The sequence below is a fragment of the Hippopotamus amphibius genome, chromosome 6, assembly GCF_030028045.1.
Source record: "Hippopotamus amphibius kiboko isolate mHipAmp2 chromosome 6, mHipAmp2.hap2, whole genome shotgun sequence".
Classification (NCBI taxonomy): Eukaryota; Metazoa; Chordata; class Mammalia; order Artiodactyla; family Hippopotamidae; genus Hippopotamus; species Hippopotamus amphibius.
In genome coordinates, this window is record NC_080191.1 from 117,442,917 (window position 1) to 117,468,153 (window position 25,237).

At 41.6% G+C, this 25,237-nt stretch overlaps 1 protein-coding gene and 1 long non-coding RNA gene across 3 annotated transcripts in view; one reads left to right on the forward strand and one right to left on the reverse strand.

Moving 5' to 3' along the window:
- Nucleotides 1-642: 642 nt before the first annotated feature.
- On the reverse strand, nucleotides 643-3,630 carry LOC130856136 (uncharacterized). The gene is made up of 3 exons (XR_009054445.1): nucleotides 3,423-3,630; nucleotides 2,784-2,853; nucleotides 643-819 (listed from the first exon to the last, which is right to left on the reverse strand). It is a non-coding gene; the product is annotated as an uncharacterized LOC130856136 (long non-coding RNA).
- A 4,354-nt stretch (nucleotides 3,631-7,984) lies between these two features.
- Nucleotides 7,985-25,237, forward strand: part of IL20RB (interleukin 20 receptor subunit beta) — a 29,813-nt gene continuing 12,560 nt past the window's right edge. Inside the window, exons 1-3 of one of the 2 annotated variants that reach the window (XR_009054444.1) lie at nucleotides 7,985-8,238; nucleotides 21,197-21,323; nucleotides 22,920-23,110. Coding sequence is in view for 1 of the 2 variants with exons in the window: in XM_057740357.1 (XP_057596340.1) it covers nucleotides 8,166-8,238; nucleotides 21,197-21,323; nucleotides 22,920-23,110 (391 nt within the window). In the remaining variant the exon portion in view is untranslated. The remainder of the gene's footprint in view (nucleotides 8,239-21,196; nucleotides 21,324-22,919; nucleotides 23,111-25,237) is intronic. The other variant, XM_057740357.1, reaches the window with a different exon arrangement.

The window sequence follows — 25,237 nt, forward strand, 5'->3', positions numbered from 1 at the left end:
AACCTTTATCCCTGTAGTTCAAATCTCCAAATGCAGTTACTGTTACTCCCTGTTTTTCCTGTAACTTGGGAGTTTTTGGTTTGGAATCTGGAAACTTACCATTTTGCAGAAACACTTCCGATGCAATGTCCAAATCAATAATTAGGAATGTAGCATTACAGCATGCTTTAACTTTTCAACTTTAATATTTTACTAGAAGAAAAGGAGATCCTTTATAGTCTCTCTCTATATATATGTATATATATAGATCCTTTAACTGTTTTCAAATGGCTTCCAGCTGAGGTCGCTTCTAACTTAAAGCACATTTGATATAGGATAGAGGACATCCTTATTTTATGTTTTGAGCAGCATCCAGTGGACTTTTTGAAAATGGCATATTACTGCTTCTGGGGAAAACCAATATTTTATTCTGTTGCAAGGCAAGATAGGAAGCTCCTCTCTTCTGATAAACTGGTTCTACTGGTTTAGCAAGTTTACATGACTCAATTGTGTCATCTATGTATAGTATGACCAGCATACTGTGCATACTCCGCACCCTAGTTTCTTGCTGTTACATGACCTGAAACCAAATGACCAAAGAAGTAAGATGTATTTTTCTTGTTTACTAACGAGGGGTTCTTTTGATTTGAAAGTATACAGTTTGCTAAGACTTGTTTATTTCATGAGTGGAACATAAATTGGGCTTGGTGAGGTTTTGCAGAGCAGGAGGCCTTTGAGTTATCACTAGCTGCATCACAGAGGTAAATGTGTCTTTGAGAATATGTTTGTCGGCTGGAGCACTTCCATTATCTCAAATACTTCACAGTATTGGCCAGATGCCTACAAAAGGATTCACAAAAACATTTAATTTACTTATTGGACTGGCTGATTTTTTTTTTTTTTTACGTTTCCACTCAAATTACTTTTTAAGCTGTTTTTAAGGCTCCAGGGAAAGCTGGTTTCAGTGTTTTGAAATAATGTTGCAAATTTTACTTGTAGTTATAACTACAGAAGACAAAGAAAAAGAGTACTCAGTTTCCTCTCTCCATGTTTTCTTGTACTTCATGGAAAGATAATGACTTTCAAACAGGAAAACAAACATTATAAATAGACAATTAAAAATAGACATCTAAGGTAGTTAATTTAGTTGCTTTAAATAAATCTCTAGGCTCAGATAGTATCTTAAACTATGTAGAACATTTGCAGATAGCTTTTGGGAAATTATGGAGACAGGTGGATTCCAGAATGAGACTAAAGTGTTGTGTGTTTTAGGTTAAATACTGGAATGGTTGTTAAATTGATGTTTTTTTGAGCATCTGTAGAAGAAATTAGTAATCCCTCAATAAACATGTCTTTTCTCAGAACAGGTAATGCCAAACATACTTTTACTTGTTTTGATATGTTTTCTAGACTATAGATAAGGGGGATGTTGTAGAAAACAAATACTGATTTCATCAGGGCATGTGCTAATCACTTGGCACCAAGGTGAGAAAAATACCTTTTGAACAGTTTTATCTATATGTATGATTTTGTATCTTTGGTTAGCTTTTGGAGATATTTATCCTTCAACCAACCATCCAACCACCTCGCCTCAAATATTTGATTGCATGGGTACCAGACTAGCAATGTGATAATGAAGGAAGTGGACAAATTTGTCCAAAAGCTGTCCTAAAACTTATATTTCTAGTGATGTGATGCCTAATGGAGAAGCACTGTGAAGAGAAAACAGAGCAAGATGAGGGGGTTGGAGAGAGAATGGGGTGTTCATTTATATAGGATGGTCAAAGGAGGCCTCATAAAATTGACCTTGAGTATATTTTATGCTTCACTTAATAGACTCACTGATGACTGGGATTAAACCAGTGAGAGTGAAAATACAACCAAAGTCATTTGAAAGTTAAGATCTTCACTACAGAGCATTGTTTCTGGTTTTCACATTTTAAAATTGAATAAAATGGTATTTGTTTTATTTAAACATGGAACTTTTAACTGCAAAGGACTATTCTGAATAAGGCCTGATTCTCCATCTTAGGAGGGGTTGTTGGGGAATGTCACATAGAAAAGAATCAGTTATAACTACAGAAAGGAGAACAGTTTGACAGACTTAAGGGTTTTAATTCATCACAACCTAAGGAAAAAATTGAGGTTAAGGGAGGTTAAATTCCTGATGTTCTGTAGTGGTGGGCAGACAATAAAGTAGGCAGGAAATTGAAAAAGTAAAATCTGTTCAGAGGAGGTTGAAAAAGGGCTGCAAGAATCCTGAGAACTAGAGCTTGAGAGTGTGTGAAAGTTACATCTGGAGCAGACTCAGTGGAAGCAGGAGTCAAAAATCTAAGACAAGACAAGGAGAATTCTGCACTTTAAATACCCTGTTACTTCCAGAGGGAAAAAAAAAAGTAAAAATTGAGACGGTTACAATTAAATGTCAGATGTGCTAAAACACAGGACATAGGCATAATAATTAGGAATCTTGGTAAAGAGAACTATTTTGTGCTAAAGTAGGGCAAGGAAGGTTATTACAATTAATTGACTACGTAGTCTGTGCCAGGGCTCCAGGACCTACCCTGCATTTGCACAACCCAAAGAGTGCCTCAAATTTTGCACCGTGGTGCCTCCCTTGCTTCATTTTAGTCCCAGCCCTGTGGGGTTCAGAGAGCTTAGGAGTCTCTTCCTTGACCATCAATCTCCTTTTCCTTCTCTACCTTTCCATAAAAACTTTGTATCTCCTTGCTTTTCCTTCCATAATTAAATATTCAAGTGGCAAATAGTGTAATTGGAAAAAAAATCCTATTTCTAGACTGTACCTGTTTATGATAGGAAATAACTTTGTTATTCCAGCGGTTCTTCTTCAGACATAGATGATCATCTTCAACTCTGGAAGGAAGGGAAAATTAATACAAGTGCAGCAGCAGGTTAGAGGATAGTTTGGTTTGGGCATGTTGCATGGACAAAAGATCACAACCAGCTGATGAGAAGGTATAGAAAGAGAAGCTCCTCAAGCCAGAAGAGAAAGTCAGGATCAGAGTTGGGGATGTCCAGGCAACTGTAGGGGCTAGCAGGTGAGACATGGCCCTCCAGAAGTTCTCATCTAGTGGCATGGCCCATGCAGAGGTGGATGGTCTGAGTTCCTTGTTGATTCACGGACCAGTCCTGAGAGGAACTGCCATTCAAAAGCTTGTGGCAGGAAGGTAGCATTACCCCTCAGTACCCCTAGAAGTGTGCTGAGCCCAGGTCAGAGACTCTCCTTGCAGTGGCTTGTGAAGGATTGGCAGTCAGTACTGCCTTTTCAACATGGCAGTGCTGGGCAGGGGCATCTTGGCAGGGACCCATGCTCAAGTTGAGATAACTATTCTTAAGACCTCAAGATTTGGTGAACAACTCTCCCTCCTCCCGCATTGGATAACTAAATGTCTTGTTCTTTCTCCCATTTTCTGTTTACTTACCTTTTCCTTTTCGTCCTCAGTCTGTTTTCCCCTCACCTTTTCCATCCTTGGGCCTTGCCCATGCGATACTTCCAATAGGAATGCTTAACTGCAAGTGCATCTTTCCTATCCAAATCTAAATGTGTACATCTTTGGAATTCCAAATTGAGGATTGTCGGTCCTCTAAAGCAGCGGTCCCCAACCTCTTTGGCACCAGGGACTGGTTTCGTGGAAGACAATTTTTCCACGGACCAGGGGAGAGGGGTTGATTTCAGGATGATTCAAGTGCATTACATTTATTGTGCACTTTATTTCTATTAATATTACATTGTAATATATAATGAAATAATTATGCAACTCACCATAATGCTGACAGGAGGCGGAGCTCAGGCGCTAACGTGAGCAATGGGGAGCAGCTGTAAATACAGATGACAAATACAAGCTTTGCTGGCTTGCTTGCCACTCACCTCCTGCTGTGCAGCCCGGTTCCTAACAGGCCATGGACCAGTAGCGGTCCATGGCCCAAGGGTTGGGGACCCCTGCTCTTCTAGACCACTAACTGTTTTATGTCCCTCAGACACATTGTGAGCCCTCCTTTGGTGCTAATTGGGAGGCAGTAAGATGAGTGAAAAGAACTTGGAGTTAAGCAGATCTCTGTTGGAATTCCTGTCTTTATCCCTGACTAGCTCTGGGATCTACAGTAAATTAATTTCAGATGTGTCCTCATCCGAGAAGTTGGGAATAAAATTTTATCACTACCTTGCAAGTCTGTTATATGGAAATGTGTCTAGAGTGTAGGGATCAAGGAGAGAATGCAGCAAGTGTTCTTGACCATGATGTAATTAAAAGATACACAGCTAATACTTATTGTATACTTACTTTGCCAGATTCTGTTCTAAGTGTACCATCTCATATAATCCTTGCAACAGCCCTATGAATTAGATACTGTTATAATTGTCTCCAATTTACAGAGGAGGACATCAAAACAGATTGTCTGAAAGACTTGGTTTCACAAAAAAGAAAAAAAAAAAAGAAAAGACTTGGCTGAAAAAACACAACTAGTAGGTGGCAGAGCCCAAATGCCAATCCAGACAGTCTGGCTCCAGAGCCCATACTTTTAATGACCACCCTCTAATAGGTGTCACCAACTGGAAGCCTTTCTTTGCCAATCAGGGGGCCAGACTGAAAGATGGGCAGTCCACAAAAGGCCAGCCAGGCAGAGCAAATAATCCTCAATGTATTTATTGTTAATATTATTAATATAACAAATGGTTAGTACGGCATTTATGAAGACCTACTGTGTTCCTTGCACTGTGCTAATGTGCTTTGTCTACATTCTTTAATCCCCACAGCTAATGTGCAAGACATCATTGTTTTGCAAAAATGAGGCTGATGGAGTTGCTTTCTTCCCCTTCACATTAAAAGTGCACCACTTTTCCCATCTGCTCCTCAACGTACAGCTATCTAGCTTCTGATCCAAGTTCTCTGCTGAAACTCCTCTTACTGAGATTAAAAATGGCCTTCTAGGTGACATAAATCCAGGAGGCATTTTTTGATGATTAACTCAGTGACTCTCTTCTGCACTCCACCTTAGTGACCACTCCACCCCTTATCATTTCCAGGACCATAGTTTGTTCCAGGACCACCTCTTTGACCTATTTATTCCCCTCTATATATCCCAATGTCATTTTTCTTGTGCTGGCCCTTAAATGCGGGTCTTCTCCAGGAGCATATCCACACATCTCCTTAATCTACACACTCACCCTGAATGTTCTCACCCACTTCCTGGTTTCAGCTACCACTGAAGTGCTGAAGGTAGGGGAAATGGTGTCATGCCTTGACACCAATAAGCTGAGACAAAGATCATTCGCATATCGGAGACCCCCTGCCTGTATGAGCACCGCAAATTCAAGTGTATCAGGCTGAACACATGCAGCCTTTTTCTGTTCCATCCCTAACCCTGCCTGCCCTGCTCCCACCCCACGCTCAACATTATTTAGGTTGAGGTGCTGTCATCCACCTAGTTATTCAAACCTAGAACCTGAAAATCACGTTTGCCTCCTCCTCCTCCTCCAATCCACTCAATATCTAGGAGCTGTCAATTCTACCTCCATCATTTGAATTTAGGCACTTCTCTCTACAGACATGGGAAAACCTAATGGAAGCCAACATCTCTCAGCTGGCTGACCGACATAACCTCCCTCCGGGCCCACCTGCCTCCAGTTTGGCCTCTTCCACAGCTTTCTCCACCCTAGTCATAAAGTTTTTAAAGCTCAAATACAGGGGATGACAAGATCATATTTGACATTTTAACCCCTCCTTTGACCCTCATTGACTCAAGATAACTCTAAGCTCCTCAACAAGGCATCCAGAGCTCTCTCTCTTTTTTTAAATTAATTAATTTATTTATTGGCTGTGTTGGGTCTTCATTGCTGCACACGGGCTTTCTCTAGTTGCTGCGAGTGGGGGCTACTCTTCATTGTGGTGCTCAGGCTCCTCATTGTCGTGGCTTCTCTTGTTGTGGAGCACGGGCCCTAGGTGTGTGGGCTTCAATAGTTGCAGCACACAGTCTCAATAGTTGTGGCTCATAGGCTCTAGAGCACAGGCTCAATAGTTGTGGCTCACGGGCTTAGTTGCTCCGTGGCATGTGGAATCTTCCCAGGGCAGGGATCGAACCTGTGTCCCCTGCATTGGCAGGCAGATTCTTTACCACTACGCCACCTGGGAAGTCCCAGAGCTCTCTCTTGAATCCTGTTTTTGTCTGCCTTTGAGCCCCATGTCTTACCACTCCAACCTTGCTCTCCATGTGCTCCTGGAGAAGATCTGCATTTAAGGACCAACACAAGAAAAATGACATAGGAAGATATAGGAGGGAACAAATAGGTTGAAGAGGTGGTCCTGGAACAAATTACGGTCCTGGAAATGATGAGGGCTGGAGTGATCACTAAGGGGGAGTGCAGAAGAGAGTCACTGAGTTAATCATCAAACTGGTTTGTGGTTTCCTAAACACAGAGAGCTGGCTGATTTTTTTTCAGCATTTAATACTCAGCCCAAAGTCACCTCCTCCAGGAAGTCTTCTCTGATCTGCCAGACTGGGTTAGGTGTTTCTCTTTAATGCTCCTATATTCACTTTTGAATATTTCTGTCACTTCATTTTCAATATTGATTTGTGATTATTCTCATGTCCATTTTCTCCACTAGTTGGGAAGTTTTGGTTGAGGGCAGGATCTATCGAATTCCCAGGATCTAGCACATAGTAAGCACTAAGTGAATGTCTGTTGAGTGAATAAATAACTTTCCCAAGGTTATATTGCAAGTAAGTTCTGACACTGGAACCAAAATGTATTGCATTCTAAAACTCATGTTCATTCCACTAATGTGTTTGCACAGGTAGAGTGTTTAGAGTCTTTAAAAAGCTGACATTTTAAGGGGCCAAACCCTATCATAAGATTTTCCTTCCAATTTAAAAAATTGAAATAAATATTTCAATAATACATTCACATGGTTCAATAACCAAACAATATAAAATATACCCAGCACCCACAAGAAATGAAAGCAGGGTCTCGAGATATTTGTACATCTGTGTTCAGAGCAGCATTATATTCTCAATAGCTAAAACGTGGAAGCAGCTCAAGTGTCCATCAGTGGATGAATGGATAAGCAAAATGTGGTATATGGAATATTATTCAGCCTTAAAAAAGGAAGGGAATTCTGCGATATGCTACAAAATGGGCAAACCTTGAGGACATTATGCTAAGTGAAATAAGCAAGTCACAGAAAGACAAGTACTGCGTGATTCCACTTATATGAGGTACTTAGAGTAGTCAAAATCATAAAGACAGAAAATATAATGGTGGTTTCCAGGGGAGGGGAGAAGGCAGAGTTATTGTTTAATGGATATAGAGTTTCCGTTTTACAAGATGAAAAGTTATGGGGACGAATGGTGGTAATGGTTGTACAACAATTTGGATGTATTTAATACCACTGAACTGTGTACTTAAAAAGGGTTGAGATGGTAAATTTTATGTTATGCGTATTTGACCACAATAAAAACAATTTTTTAAAATCCCAAAGCAAACAAAAGGTACTAGAAAGAGTCTCGCTCCCATTTTTCTCCTCTGTCTTCCCAATTCCCACTCCCTTTGCCCCAAAGTAAACAATCTCGGTAGTTTCTCTATCTCCTTCCAGGTTTTCTTTTTGCAAAGGCAAGCAAATATGAAGCTAAATATTCTTCACCTCCTGACTTTTTAAAAGATATTAAAAAAATTTTTTTTAAATTTCTCTACTTTTATTCAAGTGGAGATGTAGCAAAAAGAGCTAATCAGCACTCAGCTTGTATGAACTCAGAGAGAGATTTGGAAGAGAATAGATCTTTGATGATAAGTTCAGATAATCTTGCCTGCTACTGCCAGGGGGCCTCTAGAGACCACAAGGTTCCCCCAGCACAGAGCCTATGATCCAGGTATCTCCCCCATGCAGATTCTTAAGCTTCCCAGAACTACCTTTTCTCTGGAACTTTCCTAGGCCACACCTCCTGATGCAACATCTGGGTTTGGGCAGAAAGGAGGGTGCTGCACAGCCAGCCTCTTCTGAGCTGTCTGGGCTGGCTCCTCTTTCCAAAACAATTCAGGTTTGACAGCGACTCAGACTCAGCTCCAACTTTTGCATTCTGAAGCAAGGGTGGCTGAGATGGAAAGAGCGCTTCGTTCTGGAAGGAAGCAACGTTCCAGGTCAAGCTGAGCCTGCCAAACACAGACCCTTACGATGGTTTTAGAAGAAATCAAGACAAGTCTTATCACGTGGTTTTCCTACGCCTTGATTCCTTGTTTGCTTGTGGGTAAGTATGAATCAGAATACGGCCAATAGTCTGGGACTCAAATATAGGTTAGGAAGGTGAAAAATATTTTCCCAGGGTTTGGGGTTGCAGTATATGCATAGAACATCTTATCTGTTTTTAAAAAGGTTTCTCACTTCCTAATCCTCCATCCCCACAAAGAAAAGGCCTGCATTCTGTTTAGAAATCTCTCTTAATGTCCACAGAACAATCTAGGAAGATAAAGCAGCAGAACAAACAATTTAAAAATTAGCAGAGATCCATGCATTTTGTTTTTCATTTTATTATCTAGTTTTAAAAGCCACAACATATTTATTATCTCAGTCTTTCTGTGTGTGCCTCAGAGATGTTCACTGTAAGGACAGTTTAAGTAAAATAAAGATTCTAACCAAATGCACGTGAATAAAAAGACATAATTTGCAACCTTAATATTGGGTACAAGACATGAAAATTGGATCTCTCTCCTGGTTACTGCAGAAAAGGTAGTAGTCAGGTACTCTATACCATTTTAAAAAGTATTTGGTTTGGGGCATTTTCCTGCCAGTAAGATTACATAATTTTCTCTGCTCCATTTCTGGCGGGTTGCACCTACATGTTTTATTGTTCCGAAATAGCAGCTCTTTCAGTTTTGATGTTTCTTCCTGTCAAATAACATTTAAGAGAAATTTCTAACTTGAATATACCAAGGTACTAGGCACTTTGCAGTGTCGATGGGTGTCTTCTTGAGTACGTTCTTTCTTGTTTTTTTTTTTTTTAAACTGAGAACTAATTATTCTAGTTAGTTTAAATCAGGTAACAAATCATTGCTGAAGTGATTAGCAAATGTTTAGAGCTGACTTAAACATCAAATTTATGCCCGCATAGCTCAAAATCCTTCACAGCTCTAGGTCTTGCACATGGTGAGTAAATTTGCAGTTTGTTTCATGACCCACCATATTGAGGCCCCAGTTCTTTTTCTCACTGCTCCTTGAAAACAAGCACGGGCCACCGGTGGCTGCTGTTTTCACAGCTGGCACATCACCCCCTCATTTTCTCCTTCTGGTCTTTCTTTTACTTTCCCACCAGAAGCTCCATCTCCAGTTCCTTACCCCATCCCAAACCAGTCCTTCCATCATCATTCCAGATGGGTCCCTGCTCCTCCTACAGACCCTGCCCAGATCTCTCTCCTTTGATCTTTGACCCCATGTATGAGGGTGAGTAAAAAATTATCTGCACTCTGGCTGTGGAATTTATAGAAGTTTTAATATAACCAGAGTGTGGATAATTTTTGACCCACGCTCGTACTCTGTTTCGATGGGTTCTGTTTCCTGCACTGGCCTGAAGGCAGGGCCTAGGCATCTTCTCTGGTGTCCCCATGGCCCCTGGCATAAGCTAAGCTTATTGGTTGGTTGGTTAGTTAGTTGATTAATTGATTAGCTGGTGGGACAAACAAGTTGCCAGGAAAACACTCCTCCAACTAAGCCAAAGGGAGAAGATGGGGAGGCAGAATGAGAAGGGGGAAAGACCAGCATATTTTTCCTGTTTTTTTTTTTTAATTGAGGTATAACTGACATATAACATTATATTAATTTCAGGTGTACAACGTAATGATTTGATATTTGTATGTATTGTGAAACGGTCAGTGTAATAAGTCTAGTTAACAGCTGTCACCCTATGTAGTTACACATTTTTTTTCTTGTGATGAAAACTTTTAAGATCTACTTTCTTAGCAACTTTCAAATATGCAGTGCAGTAACTATAGTCACCATGCTATACATTACATCCTATGACTTATTTATTTTATAGCTGGAAATTCATACTCTTTGATCCCCTTCACCCATGTTTTAATGTGACATTTTCTTCAGTCCAGTCTTTTAAGCCTTTTCCTGAAAACTTCTATTTCAAACAGACCTGGAGGTGAGTACACTTCTGACACCTCTAAACTTACACAGAAAACAACACACACACACACACAAAACAACCACCATCCCTGTCCCCCACAACCCACCCCTCTAAAGAAAAAAACCAGTGGTGGAAGCCACGGGGATGTCAAAGTGAGAAAGACCTGTGAGTTTTGACTTTTATCACTTGCTAGTTCCGTGAATATATCACAACAGTTCAGTTTTCTCATCTGTAAAATGGTCAAAATAGCTACCTTGCGGTTGGGAGGTGTCAAACGAGATTATGCAAACAAAGGCTCTCTGAAGATGTCAGTGTGCCCACCCCCATGTCAGTTACCATCTGCTGGTTATGCAAACACTTGGTGGCGACAGCAGACATTTGCTTTAGCTGAGGTTGCCTTTATGCGATTTTGACCATTTCCTCTGGATTGTGTAGGAGCCTGCGATGATTTCTGCGACGTCTACATGGACTTCTATTACTTACTCTAGATCCTTGAGACAGATGAGTAGAGTTCTTGCTCTCTTTTATAGAATTCAATTGCCTTGCCCTGTCCCTTTCAAATAATAGTGTGTGATTCAAGAAACTGATTCCCACTACAAATAATAATAATAGTAATAATAACAACAATGATGACCATCATAGCTGCCATTTACGGGCACATGCTGTCCTCTAGATTAGCAAAAACGTTCTCTTGACATCTCACATCAGTCCTGCAAGGTAGGTGACATAGTCCCCGTTTTATACACTAGGAAACAGAGACCCAGAGAGGCTCAGCTGTTTACCCAAGTGTATACATCTAGTAAGTGGGAGAATTGGGGTTTGACTCTGGTTCGGCTGGCTACAGAGCCTGTGCCCCTTGTACTTCTCTGCAGAAGAAGCAGAGACATTGAAGCAGGCCAGAAAATGGTTGGAGGGACAAAGCAAAAGAAATAAAGATGTTGCTACCTTTTCTGACACTTTTGCCATAAGGGCTGTTGGAGGTAAAGGTTGCAGAAAAGGATCCAAATGAGGGGAATTGACAGCATACCCAGTGCGGGGAAGCCAGCATGGCATCATTCCAGGGAGGACATGCAAGTCTTTCTGCCTGGGAAATTTACCCGAGTGCTTTGTGGCGGGCATAAACCTCAGGACGACCCAAAGGTCTAATGTGAGATAGGAATTAGGGGGAAAAAAGTCAGGCTGAGGCTAACTTCACAAAGGAGCCAAGACTTGGTTCACCTGTTTCATTTTCATTCATTTTGCGTTTCTGAGCACCAGAGGTATGTGTCGGGTTCTGGGTTAGGTGCTAATTAGAGATGAATAAAACAGAGTCTCCTGTGTTCAGGGAATGTAAGAGTCTGCTGGGAAATACACTGAAGTCTTTAGGGATTCATCATTCATAGTTTTTTTTTTTAATTGAAATATAGTTGATTTATAATGTCATGTTAATTACTGCTATACAGCAGTGATTAAGTTACTTACATATATGTATGTTCTTTTTTTATATTCTTTTCCACTATGGTTTATCATAGTATATTGAATATAGTTCTCTGTGCTATACAGTAGGACCTTGTTGTCTATCCATTCTATATATAAAAGCTTACATCTGCCAACCACAACCTGCCACTCCATCCCTTCCCCCAACCCCCTCCCCCTTGGCAACCACCAGTTTGTTTTCCATGTCTGTGAGTCTGTTTCTGTTTCATAGATAGGTTCAGTTGTGTCATATTTTAGATTCCACATATAAGTGATATCATATATCATTCATAGTTTTAACTATTCTTCAGGTACCAGAAGTAAGGTCTAGATCAGTGGTTCTCAATCTCAAGTGCACATTGGAATTACCTGAAGAGCTTTTAAAAGTATAAATGCCAGGATTTTGCAACCAGAGATCTGACTTAATTAATCTAGGGTGCTTGCCTGGGCTTTGGGATTCTTCAAAACTTCCTGGGTGGAGCTCCTAAGAGAAGTGGTTTCTTTCATAACCTGGAAGAGAAAATACAAGTTTGGAGCATCTTGTGGTAAGGAAGGAAGTGCTCAAAAAAGGTTGGGGGCCAAAATGCAACAAGTATCCTGGATTGGATCCTGGAATGGGAAAAGGACATTAATGGAAAATTTGGCAAAATTCAAATGAAGTTTGAAGTTTAGTTAATAGTAATGTACTAATGTTGGTTTCTTAGTTTTGACAAATATATCATGACTGTATAAAAGATGTCAGCATTAGGGGAAGCTGAGTGAAGGGTATACAGGAACTCTGTGTACCTACTGTCTGCATTTTTTCTATATACTTAAAATTATTCTAAAAATTAAGTCTATTAATAAAAATAACATGAAAAAAGAGAGTGAGAGATAGGACTAAGTTAAAAGGACACAAAATCCGAAAGAGCTCTCTCTCAATGGCCAAATCTTGAGTAACAAAATTTGAGTAACAAAATAAATAATGATAGAATAAAATAAATTTCTGTTGAGTCCACATTGATACAAATCTTCACAATTGGTGGAGACGGAACAGCTCTTCCTGACAGAATTCCAATTAACACGTAGAAAATCACTATTAGAGCATCACAGCAGTGATTGTTGCAAGCAATATCCACCAATAAATACAAAAATTAATGAATGAAAGTTTGAGGAGAAAGAATATCTGCATAAAGTCGCCATATCTCCCCTGGGTTATTTATTAATTATAAAGGGGAAAATGGTAATTTTATAGTGAAGACACCACCCTAACCAAGTGGTCAAGTTTAACATCACCAGTAATAATGCATATTAACATCATGTACTCCCTGTGAGTACATGCCAAAAACGTACAACCTTAATCAAATCAGGAAAAAGCATCAGACAAACCCAAACTGAGGAATATTCTACAAAACAACTGACCAGTACCCTTCAAAAATGTCAAAGAAAGACTGAGGACAGACTGGAGAAGAATAAGTAGATATGACAACTAAATGTGGGATCCTGGATTGGTTACTGAAAAAAAAGGAAGGAAGGAAGGAAAGAAGGATGGAAGGAGGAAAGGGAGGAAAGGAAGAAAGAAAAGGAAGAAAGAAAGAAAGACTTTAGGGGAAAAATACCTGTGAAATTCGAATTAAGACTGAGGCTTCATTAATGATATTGGGCTGATGTTAATATCTTCCTTTTCATATTTGTACTATGGTTGTGTACATGTGGAAGGCTGAGTGAAGGGTATATGGGTGCTCTCTGTATTATTTTTACAACTCTTCTGTAAGTCTGAAATTATTTCAAAATAAAACAAACAATCCCCCCCCCAAAATCTACTTCTCCAGTGATTCTCATGGGGAGCCAAGGTTGAGAACCATTAGTTTAACCTCTACATACCAGTGCTTCTCAGACTTTAAAATGCCAATGAATTGCCTGGGGGATCTTGTTAAAATGAAGATTCTTGTTCCATAGGGCATAGGTTGCAGCCTGAGAGTTTGCATGTCTAATAAGCTCCTGGGTATCGTTTTCTGTTTTTGTTTCTGTTTTTAAATTTATTTATTTATTTATTGGCTGCATTGGGTCTTCGTTGCTGCTCACGGGCTTTTTCTAGTTGTGGAGAACAGGGGTTACTTTTTGTTGTGGTGCACGGGATTCTCATTGTGGTGGCTTCTCTTGCTGCAGAGCACAGGCTCTAGGCGCGCAGGCTTCAGTAGTTGTGGTATGTGGGCTCAATAATTGTGGCTCACGGGCCCTAGCGCAGGCTCAGTAGTTGTGGCACCCATGTCCCCTGCATTTTGGCAGGAGGAGTCTTAACCATGGTGTCACCAGGGAAGTCCCAGCTCCTGGGTATTGTGATGCTGCTGATCCAAAGGCCATACTTTAAGATCCCGATGCAATAGATCACCTTCCTGAAGCATGAGTTGATTTGCATACCTTTTGAAGCTGGGATATGGACACTAGTTACTAGGCAATGAGTAATGCCAGCAATCTGTTTAGCAGCCATGTGCTAGCTCTTTTCTACTTCTGGTCACATACAATGGGATTCTCTTGAAATAATTTACTGTATTTGAGGGAGACATTTTTATGGTATCATGTCGGTTCATAGTACCAATATCCCCTGAAGTGCAAGCCCCCTGGGGTAGTCACAGTGATGGTCTCCCAAAGACGTCCACATTCTAATTCCTGGAACCTGTGGATATTGTTACCTCCTATGGAAAAAGGGATTATAAATGTGTGATTAATGTTATGGGATTTTGAGATTAGGAGATTATTTTGGATTATCAGGGTGGGCCCAATCTAATCCCATGAGTCCTTCAAAACTGAGACCCTTTCCTGGATGCAGTGAGAGAGAAGTGGGAGGACAGAAAAAGAGGCAGGAGAAACTTGAAGCATGAAAGGGACTCAACCAGCCATTGCTGGCTTTGAAGATGGAGGAAGGAGGGGCCGTGCACAAGGAGGCGGGTGGCCACCAGCAGCTGGGAATGGCAAGAAAACAGTCTCCCCTGGAGCCTTCAGTCCTGCCAACACCTTGATTTTAGCTCAGTTACACCTGTATCAGATTTCTGACCTATGGAACTGGAAAATAATAAATCTGTGTTGTTTTAAGATACGACATTTGTGGGAATTTGTTATAGCAGTGATAGAATACTAATAGGCTGTAAGAAAGAGGAATCAGTTTTGTGAATTCAGCTCTATGTAAAAAATGTTGCTTAGCTCATTTTGCCACATTGAGCACCAGAATCTTAATAGTTGGGTCACAGTCACCTGGCTCAAGTCTCTGTCGGAAACACCACCCAAGAGGCTCTGTCCAGTGGGCCTTCTTGAGATACTGATCCACACTGCTGGAAGGAGAACAATTCTTTATAGTAACCAGAGCATAACCGCTCACAAGGAACCAAACAATTGTACTAAAGATATCCCAATATCTCACTTTAGCGCCAGTGAGAATTCTTGTCTAGTGTGGCTGAGGAAATAAGTCCTCCTGATTTTGCATACTCCTCACTGTGGCCAATATGTCTTTCCTGTTCACACTGCAAGCTCACTCTCCCCTTCCCCCTTGACTGTATTCTTTGTTTTTGCATTTGCTCATTTATATCAGGTAGATTCTCTGGTTTCTTCAGAGACTTGACTTCAACACACATTATTCCTGGCTGATAGATGACATTTCTTGTTAATGAGAAATGCTGGGTGGATGACAAGGTTCTCTTTTTCTCCACTAAATTGTGTTCTCAGGACCACAATAAGCCTTCTCTAACAATTGGAGAATGACCCTATAACAATTCCTTAACATCTTTTGGAAAAATGAACTTTTTGGTCAACCCAATAAAACCCTTCATAGGTGAAAGGAATCACTTTCAGCTTGGAGTCTGAGCTCAAAATAAGAGTTCCCTATTTAGTATCCTAGCATAAAATGGATCCTTCCTCGTGAGGTGCCACCAGGCTTTCTGTGTAACCCGATTAAACATCCCCTGGCATCACTAGTTCATGGGCGTTCCTGTTTTTCCATCTCATTCCCAATGTGTGTATGCTACATAAACAACAGTGAAACAAAGATGGAATTTGGAGTATACTATACAAATGGCATAAAGATATTGAAGATGTTGCCTACAGGGCTCAGAAAGAAGCAGCAGTTTTCATTTTAATACAGGAATGAGACTGAGTATTTTGCCCAGAGTGGAGTTAGATTTGGAACTTCACACGTAGGAGAAGACAGTTACATAAGTGCAAACTGTTGCATAACATAATGGAGCCACCTAAAAGTTGGGACATCTCTTGCTGTTGTCCTGCCTGTGTGCTCTCATGAAGAAAGACACACCCAGAAATTCAGCCTCAGAGGGTGTTGCTTAAAGCCTTGATCATTAGGACACCTAATCATTAGGTATCCCTCGCTAAACGGGTCTCCCTCTCTGATTTAATTGATTGCACCTAATTCTACAACTTTTTTCCTAGGTGCATTTCATCCTGTTTGAGTTTCTTCTATCATGGTCTTTTAAAATGTATTCTGTCACTCAGATAATCAGAATTAATGCCAATTTTTTAGATGTGATGACACTATGTTTGTAATTTTTTTATTAGTACTTTTTTTTCCCTTTAATGTATTTATTTATTTATTTATTGGCTGCGTTGGGCCTTCATTGCTGTACTCGGGCTTTCTCTAGTTGCTGAGAGCAGGGGCTACTGTTTGTTGTGGTGCTCAGGCTTCTCAGTGCAGTGGCTTCTCTTGTTGCAGAGCATGGGCTCTAGGCATGCAACCTTCAGTAGTTGCGGCACATGGGCTCAGTAGTTGCGGCACATGGGCTCAGTAGTTGTGGTGCACGGGCTTAGTTGCTCCACGGCATGTGGAATCTTCCCAGACCAGGGATCGAAACTGTGTCCCCTGCATTAGCAGGTGGATTCCTAACCACCACACCACCAGGGAAGTCATGTTTATATTTTTTAATCGAAATTTTGTTGAGGTAATTCTAGGTTTATATGCAGTGACAAGAAATAATACAGAAAGCCCAGTTTCCCCAATGGTATTTTGCAAAACAATAGTATAATATCACAACCAGGATATTGACATCATTGATACAGTCCACCCGTCTTATTCAGATTTCCCCAGCTTTACTTGCACTCATTTGAGTGTGTGTGTGTGTGTGTGTGTGTGTGTGTAGGTTTGTGTATTTATCACCATAGTCAAGGTACTGAACAGTTCCAATATCACGATACCTCCTGTTGCCTTTTTATAACATCACCCACCTCCCCCTACTCTGCCTTTCCCCACTGTTTGTAACCCCTGGCAACCATTAATCTGTTTTCCATTTCTAAAATTTTGTCATTTCAAAATGTTACAGAAATAGAATTATACAGTATATAACTTTGGGGGGATGGCTTTTTTCACTTGGCATAATTTCCTGGAGATTCATCCAGATTGTTTTGTGTAGTGATAGTTTGTTTCTTTTTATTGGATATACCGTAATTTGTCTAACCATTCAGCTGTGGGCTTCTGGGCTGATTCCAGTTTGTTTATGGACATTTGTTGTGCAGATCCTGTGTGATACAGTTTTTCATTACCTTGGGATAAGTGCCCAGGAGTGCAATGGCTGGGTTGTATAGTAATTACAAGTTTTGTTTTATGAGAAACTGCTGAACTAGCTTCCAGAGTGGCTGTACCACTTTACATTTCCACCAGCGATGTATGAGCGATCCACTTTCCCTGCATCCTCACCAGGGTTTGGTTTTGTCACTTTAAAATTTTTTAGTCATTCTGATAGCTTTATGGTGCTATCTCATGGAAGTTTTAATTTGTATTTCCCTAATAGCTAATGATGTTACACACCTTTTCATGTGCTTATTTGCCATCTGTATGTGCTTTTTTGGTGACATGACTCTTCATATCTTTTGCCCATTATCTAATTGAGTTGTTGGCTTTTCTACTATTGGGTTTTGATTGTTCTTTGTGTACATATTCTAGATATGAATCCACTGTGAGATATACAGTTTGCAATATTTTCTACCAGTCTGTATTTTGTCTTTTCATCCTCTTAACAGGGTCCTTTGCAGAGCAAGAGATTCTAATTTTGATGATGCTCATTTACAATTTTTTCCTCTTATGGATCTTGTTTTTGGTGTCAAGTCTAAGAAATCTTTGTTTAGCTCTGAAGATTTTCTCCTGTTTTTTCCTAAAAGTTTTAGAGTTTCACATTTTACATTAAGTCCATGGTCCACTTTGAGTTAATTTTTGCATAAGGTATGGGATTAAATTTGAGGGTTTTTGTTTGCCTGCAAATGTCCAGTTGCTCTAATGTTATTTGTTGAAAAGGCCATCCTTCCCTCATTGAATTGCTTTCATACCTTTGCCAAAAATCAGTTGAGCATATTTGTGTGGGTCTATTTCTGGGATGTCTATATTGTTTCATCAATCTATGTGTCTGTTTGTCGATACCACACAATCTTAATTACTGTACATCTTAAAATTGGGTGGATTGATTTCTCTCACTTCATTCTTTCTCAATTTTTTTTTTAGTTATTTTGCCTTTGCCTTTTCTTATAAATTTTATTTTTTAAAAAATTTATTTATTTATGGGCTGTGTTGGGTCTTTGTTGCTGGACATGGGCTTTCTCTAGTTGTGGCGAGAGGGGGCTACTCTTAGTGGCAGTGCACGGGCCACCAGGGAAGTCCCTTATACATTTTAGAAAAAGCTGGTCTGGGCTTCCTGGGTGGCACAGTGGTTAAGAATCCACCTGCCAGTGCAGCGGACACGGGTTTGATCCCTGGTCCAGGAAGATCCCACATGCCGCGGAGCAACTAAGCCTGTGCGCCACAACTACTGAGCCTGTGCTCTAGAGCCCGTGAGCCACAACTACTGAGCCCATGTGCCGCAACTACTGAAGCTCATGTGCCGAGAGCCCGTGCTCCATAACAAGAGAAGCCACAGCAATGAGGAGCCTGAGCACCACAATGAAGAGTAGCCCCCACTCACCACAACTAAAAGAAAGCCCGCACACAGCAAAAAAGACCCAACACAGCCAATAAAATAAATAAATAAATAAATAAATAAATAAATAAATAAAAAAGAAAGAAAAAGCTGGTCTATATCTACAAAAACCTGGCAGGGCTTTTGATAGGAATCACGTTAAACCTGCATATCAATTTGGGGAAAATTACCATTTTAACGATGTTGAATTGTCCAATCCATGAGCACAGTATATCTCTCCATCTGTTTAGATTTTCTTTGAAATCTTTCACCAGCATTGTGGAGTTTTCCCCATACAAATCCTAGGTATGTTTCATTAGATTTGCACCTGAGTTTTTCTTTTGGTTGGGGGGGGGGGACGGGGGGAGGGGAATGACTGTAAATAATATTGTAAATTTCTGCGTATAAGTGTTCCTTGCTAATATTTAGAAGTACAACTGATTTTCTATTTTTCTCTTGTATCCTATGAACTTGCTGAACTCACTATTGTTTTTAAGAGGCTTTTTTGGTAGATTCTGTGGAATTTCCTACGTAGCCTATCATGTCACCTGCAAATAGGGGGAGATTAATGACTTCCTTTCCGATCTGTAACGCCTTTTACTTCCTTTGTTTGCCTTATTACAGTTGCTAGAACTTCTAGCACAATGTCGAGTAAAAGAGATGAGGGTGGGCATCCTTGCCTTGTTCTTGATTTTAGGGGGAAAGCATTCAGTCTTTCACCATTGAATGAGATGTTAGCTTTTCACCATTGAATGATATGTTAGCTGTAGGCTTTTTATATTGTCAAACTGAGAACTCCCTGTTGTTCTTAAAGAGAGTTTATTTTTGGTTGTTGTTTTCGTTTTTGATTTTTGTTTTTAAATCATGAATGGGTGTTGAATTTTGTAAGTGCTTTTTCAGTGTCAATTGATACAATTGTATGATTTTTCTTCTTTAGCCTGTTGATGTGGTGGATTACATTAATTGATTTTCAAATATTGAACCAGCCTTGCATCCCTGGAATAAATCCCACTTGATCATGCTGTATAATCCTTTTTATACATTATTGAATTTGGATTGCTAGTAATTTGTTGAGGATTTTTGCATCTAAGTGCATGAGATATATTGGTCTGTAGTCTTTTTTTTTTTTTTTTTTTTTTAGTATATATATACTATCTTTGAGTTTTTGTATCAGGGTAATACTGGCCTCATAAAGTAAGTTGGAAAGTGCTTTTTCATCTTCTATTTTTTGGAAGAGATTGTATAAAATTGGTGTTAATTTCTCTTTAACTATTTCATAGTACTCTCCAGTGTAACCACCTGGGCCAGGAGATTTCATTTTTGAGAGTTTTAGAATTATGAATTAAAGATTTATATTTACATAACTTTATAATCCCCACATATCTGACTAGGGAAATGTTTTATCTACTTTACCAGAGGAAGGATGTCAGAGAGGACCATGCCCCACCCGCCCATGTGACTTCACTACAGCTGGCTCTTTTCCTTTTCATCCCTTGGCTGATTACAAGTTTAAAGCTGGGGAGGGCAGGAAGCCTCCCTTGTGGGTACCCAGGTGTTTCCTCACAGGGCAGGCCATGGATGCTGAGAGTGAGATGAGGATGCATCACCAGGTTTCTACGTTAGAGAAGAAGCAAGGGCACCAGGTGGGGTGTTCCTGGCAGCCCCCATCCCCTCGTGGTCACGGCGCTGAATAAAGAACAGCAGGTGCCAATCTGGAAACAGGCAGGCGAGGGTCCCAGCCTCATACACACTGTGCTGTCGATGTTATCACTGCAACTGTAACAGCAAAGGGAGGCAGGTGTTGGGCATTAAAACAGAAGCATGTGAAAGTCAGAGGGGAAGACCACAGTGCAAGATCCAGACTGCACCCTGGGTTACACATGAGGATGAGCCCTGAGGCTGCCAAGTCCTTATGAGGGCATGTTCAGCTTCACAGGCCCCTTTGATTTTGTGTGCAAACTGTAGACCCACTGTGTGCACACTCTCGGCACACAGCTGTGTGAGCAGTTGCTTGAATCCCGGCTGCTCAGAGGCCTGCAGGCTGGCTGGGGCCGAGTCTCCGAGCTGGTTTAGTGCCCTTCTTCTCCTTCCGTGGCAGATCTGAGCCTGCACTTCCCAAATGGCAGCTGCGCTCCGTTTGGCCTTCTCAGGGACACAAAGAGATTGATTTGGTACCTGAGGATGGCAGTAGCAAGAGAGGGTGGTGATGAGAAGCCGGCAGGAGCCAGTATGAGTTGGCCATGTAGGGGTGGGGGGCTCAGGTTTATGCAACTTGCTTAAGGTCACATAGTAAGTGGCAAAGTCAAGGCAAGCATCTAGGTCAATGTGAAATAAGGGTTGTACATAATGTGCTCCATTTTCCCATTTGTACAACAGAGAAACTAATGCTCCTTACCTCTCAGGATGGTCATGAGGATTAAATGAGATAATCATGTGACAACCTAGCACAGAGCCTAGACAGAGCTTGGTAAGTGCTCAATAATATTAGCCATTATTTTTATTAATATTAACATGCCATTCAATCACCAAAGACAGAATTACAATGATGACAGCAAAAATCTAGCTTGAACACAAGTATGGTGACATTAGAGTTGTTTCTAGTTCCTAAGCATGTTTGGCTTTTTATTAGAAACTAGCTTGAAGCTGTGGCATTCCCCTGATGTGAGCTCACCTGTCAGCCTGTCTCTCTGCCTTGGTTCCAGATGGAGTGGCTGTTCTGCCTGCCCCTCAGAACCTCTCTGTACAATCGACCAATATGAAGCATGTCTTGACATGGAGCCCAGTGATCGTGCCTGAAGAAATAATATACTATTCTGTCGAGTACCAGGGGTGAGTTTTGTTTTTTGTGTTTCTGGGTGTTGTTGGGTTTTTGTTTTGTTTTGTTGTTTCGTTTTCAGTTTTTCTTCTTTAGACAGTTGATTCCTGGAGGCACAGCCCTCACTTCAGAGCTCAAGCAGGCTTTGTGAACCCAGGGAGAGGTTATTTCCCATGATCCTCTTCCTCTGTCTGCATGGGCCCTGAGAGAGTTGAAGCAACAAGGGAAATTGTCCCATGGATTGGACAGTGAACTCCCTGGGAACACAAACGTGTACAAACACGTTCTGGTGAAGCTTCTTTCCAACAGTGAGTCAATTGTCTAATGCTGAAGAAAATTTTAAGAAGAGGTGAGTTTGCCTGTGGCTTAAGGTAGAGAAATCATTGGAGACTCAGCTCCTTCGGGGGCAGGGAAGACTCAGTTTTCTTGACTGTGCACTTGCCCCTAAAGGCCAAAACAAATTGTAACCCTATAGGTAAGCTGGCCCTTCTCCAGGTGTCCAGGCCCTCGGAGCTGTCAAGGAGTGACAGGAACACAGAAGGAGCTCGATGTATTTCATTAACATGTCATACAAACTGAGCAGCTCCACATGCAGACGTTCTCCTAGGCTCAGCGGCACAGTCAACAAAGTTTCTGGACAGAGGGAGCTTACGTTTAGAAGAGGAGATAGTAAAAAGGTAAAGAAATCAATATATGAGGTCTGCGCTGTCCAGTGTGGTAGCCACTAGACATGGACAGCTATTTAAATTTAAATTAATCAAAATTAAATTAAAGTGTCTGTTTCCCAGTCATACGAGCCACACTTCAAGTTCTCAATAGCCACATGTGGCTAGGGTGGATACCATATAGAACAACAAGGATAGAACACATTTCCACCATCACAGAAAGTCCTGTCAGGCAGCATAGGTGTAGGTAAGTTCAGATAGAAATCAGTTCTAGGAGGAAGCTGAAAGCCTGATGCAACAGAGAGTTGACTCTGTGACAGCTTTTTATCAGATGGTCAGGGAAGGTCTGCCTGAGGATGTGATCATTAAGCCAATAGCTGAAGGACAGGAGCAGACGGCCAATGGGAATACAGGGGCAGAGCATTTGAGACACAGCAAACAGGATGAGCTGTTGGAAGAAAGGCAAGGAGACCTGTGTGGAGGGAGCATCATATTTAGGGGTTGAGAGAAAAGGCCAGAGAGTCTTGTCGGCCATGGGGGGAGAGTTTGGACTCCATTCTAAGCTTTTTAGAAGCCACTGAGGAGAGAAATGTTATGCTCTGCTGAGTGATGAATGGTTTGAAACCTGCCAGGAAGGGAAGCAGGAAAATCAGTCAGGAGACACAGCAAGGCAACGGATGACAGTGGCTGAGACTGGGGTGGTGACCATGCAGATGGAGAGACCAGGACAGTGTGGGGTTTATTCCTGGGTCTCCCTTGTCTGGTGAGAAGGCATAAGGAAGCATGGATGGTTTGTGAGGGAGGAGAGGAGAGGAACAGGAGTGTGGAGCAAATGCTTGCTTTCCTGACCCAGAAAAAGTCAGCGCATGCGGCGGTTACTTGAAACCATCACTGAGCCTGGGTGGAGGGGCCGGTGTGACGCTGTCCCCTCCTCTCTTTGGCCAGAGAGTACGAGAGCCTGTACATGAGCCACATCTGGATTCCCAGCAGCTGGTGCTCGCCCACCCAAGGGCCCGAGTGTGACATCACTGATGACATCACTGCCACTGTGCCGTACAATCTCCGGGTCAGGGCCACCCTGGGCTCACAGACCTCAGCCTGGAGCACCCTGAAGCACCCCTTTAACCGAAACTCAAGTAAGGCCCTTCTCTCCTTACTACCCCGCCCCCAGCAGCCTCCCCTTCAGGAACCATGCTCACTGAGACTGTCATTCTTTTCAGCAGCAAATTAGCCTTGCAAAGCCAGAGTACTCTGAACAGAAACAACCCTAACTGGTCCATGAAAAAAATTGCTAGCTGCTTCCCACAGCCCCTCGCTCTCATTTTGAAAGAGACTTTGGAAGTCATTCCTGACTGTCTCTGGAAGGAAAGCTGCTCTGGAAGTGGGGAGATGAGGCTAGGATGGCCTTTCTCTACCTTAATAGTGTCTCAAAAATCTTGTCCTGACTCCCATCTGGGGCCTCACTAACCCCATCTTTGTTGCCTGTGTGAGCATCTTCTTTGTGCCATAGGGTCTGTACATGATCAGAGTGACCAAAAATAGTCCTTTGATTTAAATAACTTTTCTATAGCAATAGAACCTAGAAAATGATTGAGAAAGAAATAAGGAAAGAATCCATGTTGGTGACCAAACATGGCAGAATGCAAATAATGACCAGTGTGTAGAAGGGAGTGTGGGGGGAATAGCAGGAGCAGGGTCTGGATGGCCAGGGGTGAGAAAGCAGCTGGTCACATGGTGAAGGGCTTTGACACAAAGTTTAAGCTGGTAGAGGAGAACCATGGAAGAAGAGAAGGTCTAGGCCAGGTCTGTCTTACAGAACAATCACTCTGGCTGTGGTGTGTAAAGTGAACTGGAGGGAGACAAGCCTGCAGGGCAGGGGAAGAATGAGGAGGGGTTTGTAACACTCCATCGTATGAAAAAATCTTGTTTTAAGGCTCTCTTGAAAAGGATCTCCAGCTCTTAAAGGGAAGCCTCTTGAGAGCGGAGATTCTTAACCTCAATTATATGAATTCAAGTCACAGGGGAGCTTTAGAACCACTTATCTCCAGGGCCTATCCCTAGAGTCTGATTTAAATGATCTATGTGCATCGTGTTCATTGGGAGTTAACAAACACCCCACACAGTAGAGTCTAGAAACGTGGAAAGATATGGGCTCAAATTCTGGCCATTAACTGTGTGACTCTGGGAAATTCATTTAAGCTCTCTGAGGCTCTGTTACGTCATCTGTACAATAGGAGTAGTATTTAACTTCTTAAGCTTGCTGGATGGATTAAATGAGATAAGTATATAGAGTACATAGGACAGAGGTTCCTGCCCCAACACTGTTAAAAAATTCTCTGAACTGAAATGACGTTACGTCATTTGTCTAATTGTATTCTCAGCATAGATGGAGAGCAGGGGATCCAATTCTAATCATGTTTGACTTAAAACTGGAGGAGTCAAGCATCTCTTTTTCTTTTCTACTGGAGGTGTTTCAGAGGCAATTCTAGTGGTGCTGTGTGCTCACGTGAAGCCTCTGAACCCAGTACATTTTGCACAGATGGTCCCTGACTTCCCAAGTCCTCCTGTCCCCTTTCCAGGCAGCTCTTCAAATGCCAGGAAATACTTTGTTCTCTGAAAACTCCCTACAGGAATTGCCTTTCTTTTGAGTGTCCACTGACCCCAGTGCAGGAGGATGTAGCCCACAACACACTCCACTAAACTTCCCAAGCCATGGCCCACAATCGGGGTGGGGGCGCCCCTCTTGTCCTGCAGTGTCTGGATCTGAGAGGCAAGTCTGGATCCATCATCAATAACCACGGACTAAAGACTGCCTGTGTGGGCCCTTCTGTTGTTGGTCTGCTGAGAGGAAAGCATCTGTGGGGGCTGTTGGCCTCTCTGTTTGGGATCCAGTAATATGAAAAATGGTGTTTGTGCTTGTGCTGTAAATTTCTAGAGCTGATTATTGGAATTTGTAAAACGCTCTGATTTGCCAGCATCTCCCATTAAGGATATAAGATGAAGAATCCTTGGACCGAGGATAGAAAGGCCAACCCATCCACAGGCTGCTGATTTGCTGATGTTTGAAAGTTAGCAGCAGCTGGTGTATATCACTGATCTACGTGAATTGTACCAAGTTGCTGTCATTTGTTCTTTCATTTGCTCATCATTCAAAAAGTGTCTACTGAGCACCCGCTGCGCATGGGAGAGGATCTGTGTACCTGCTTCTGCATGCTGTGAAGCCCATCCAAACCCCTCCCCTCCCATGAGCCTGACATGTTTCC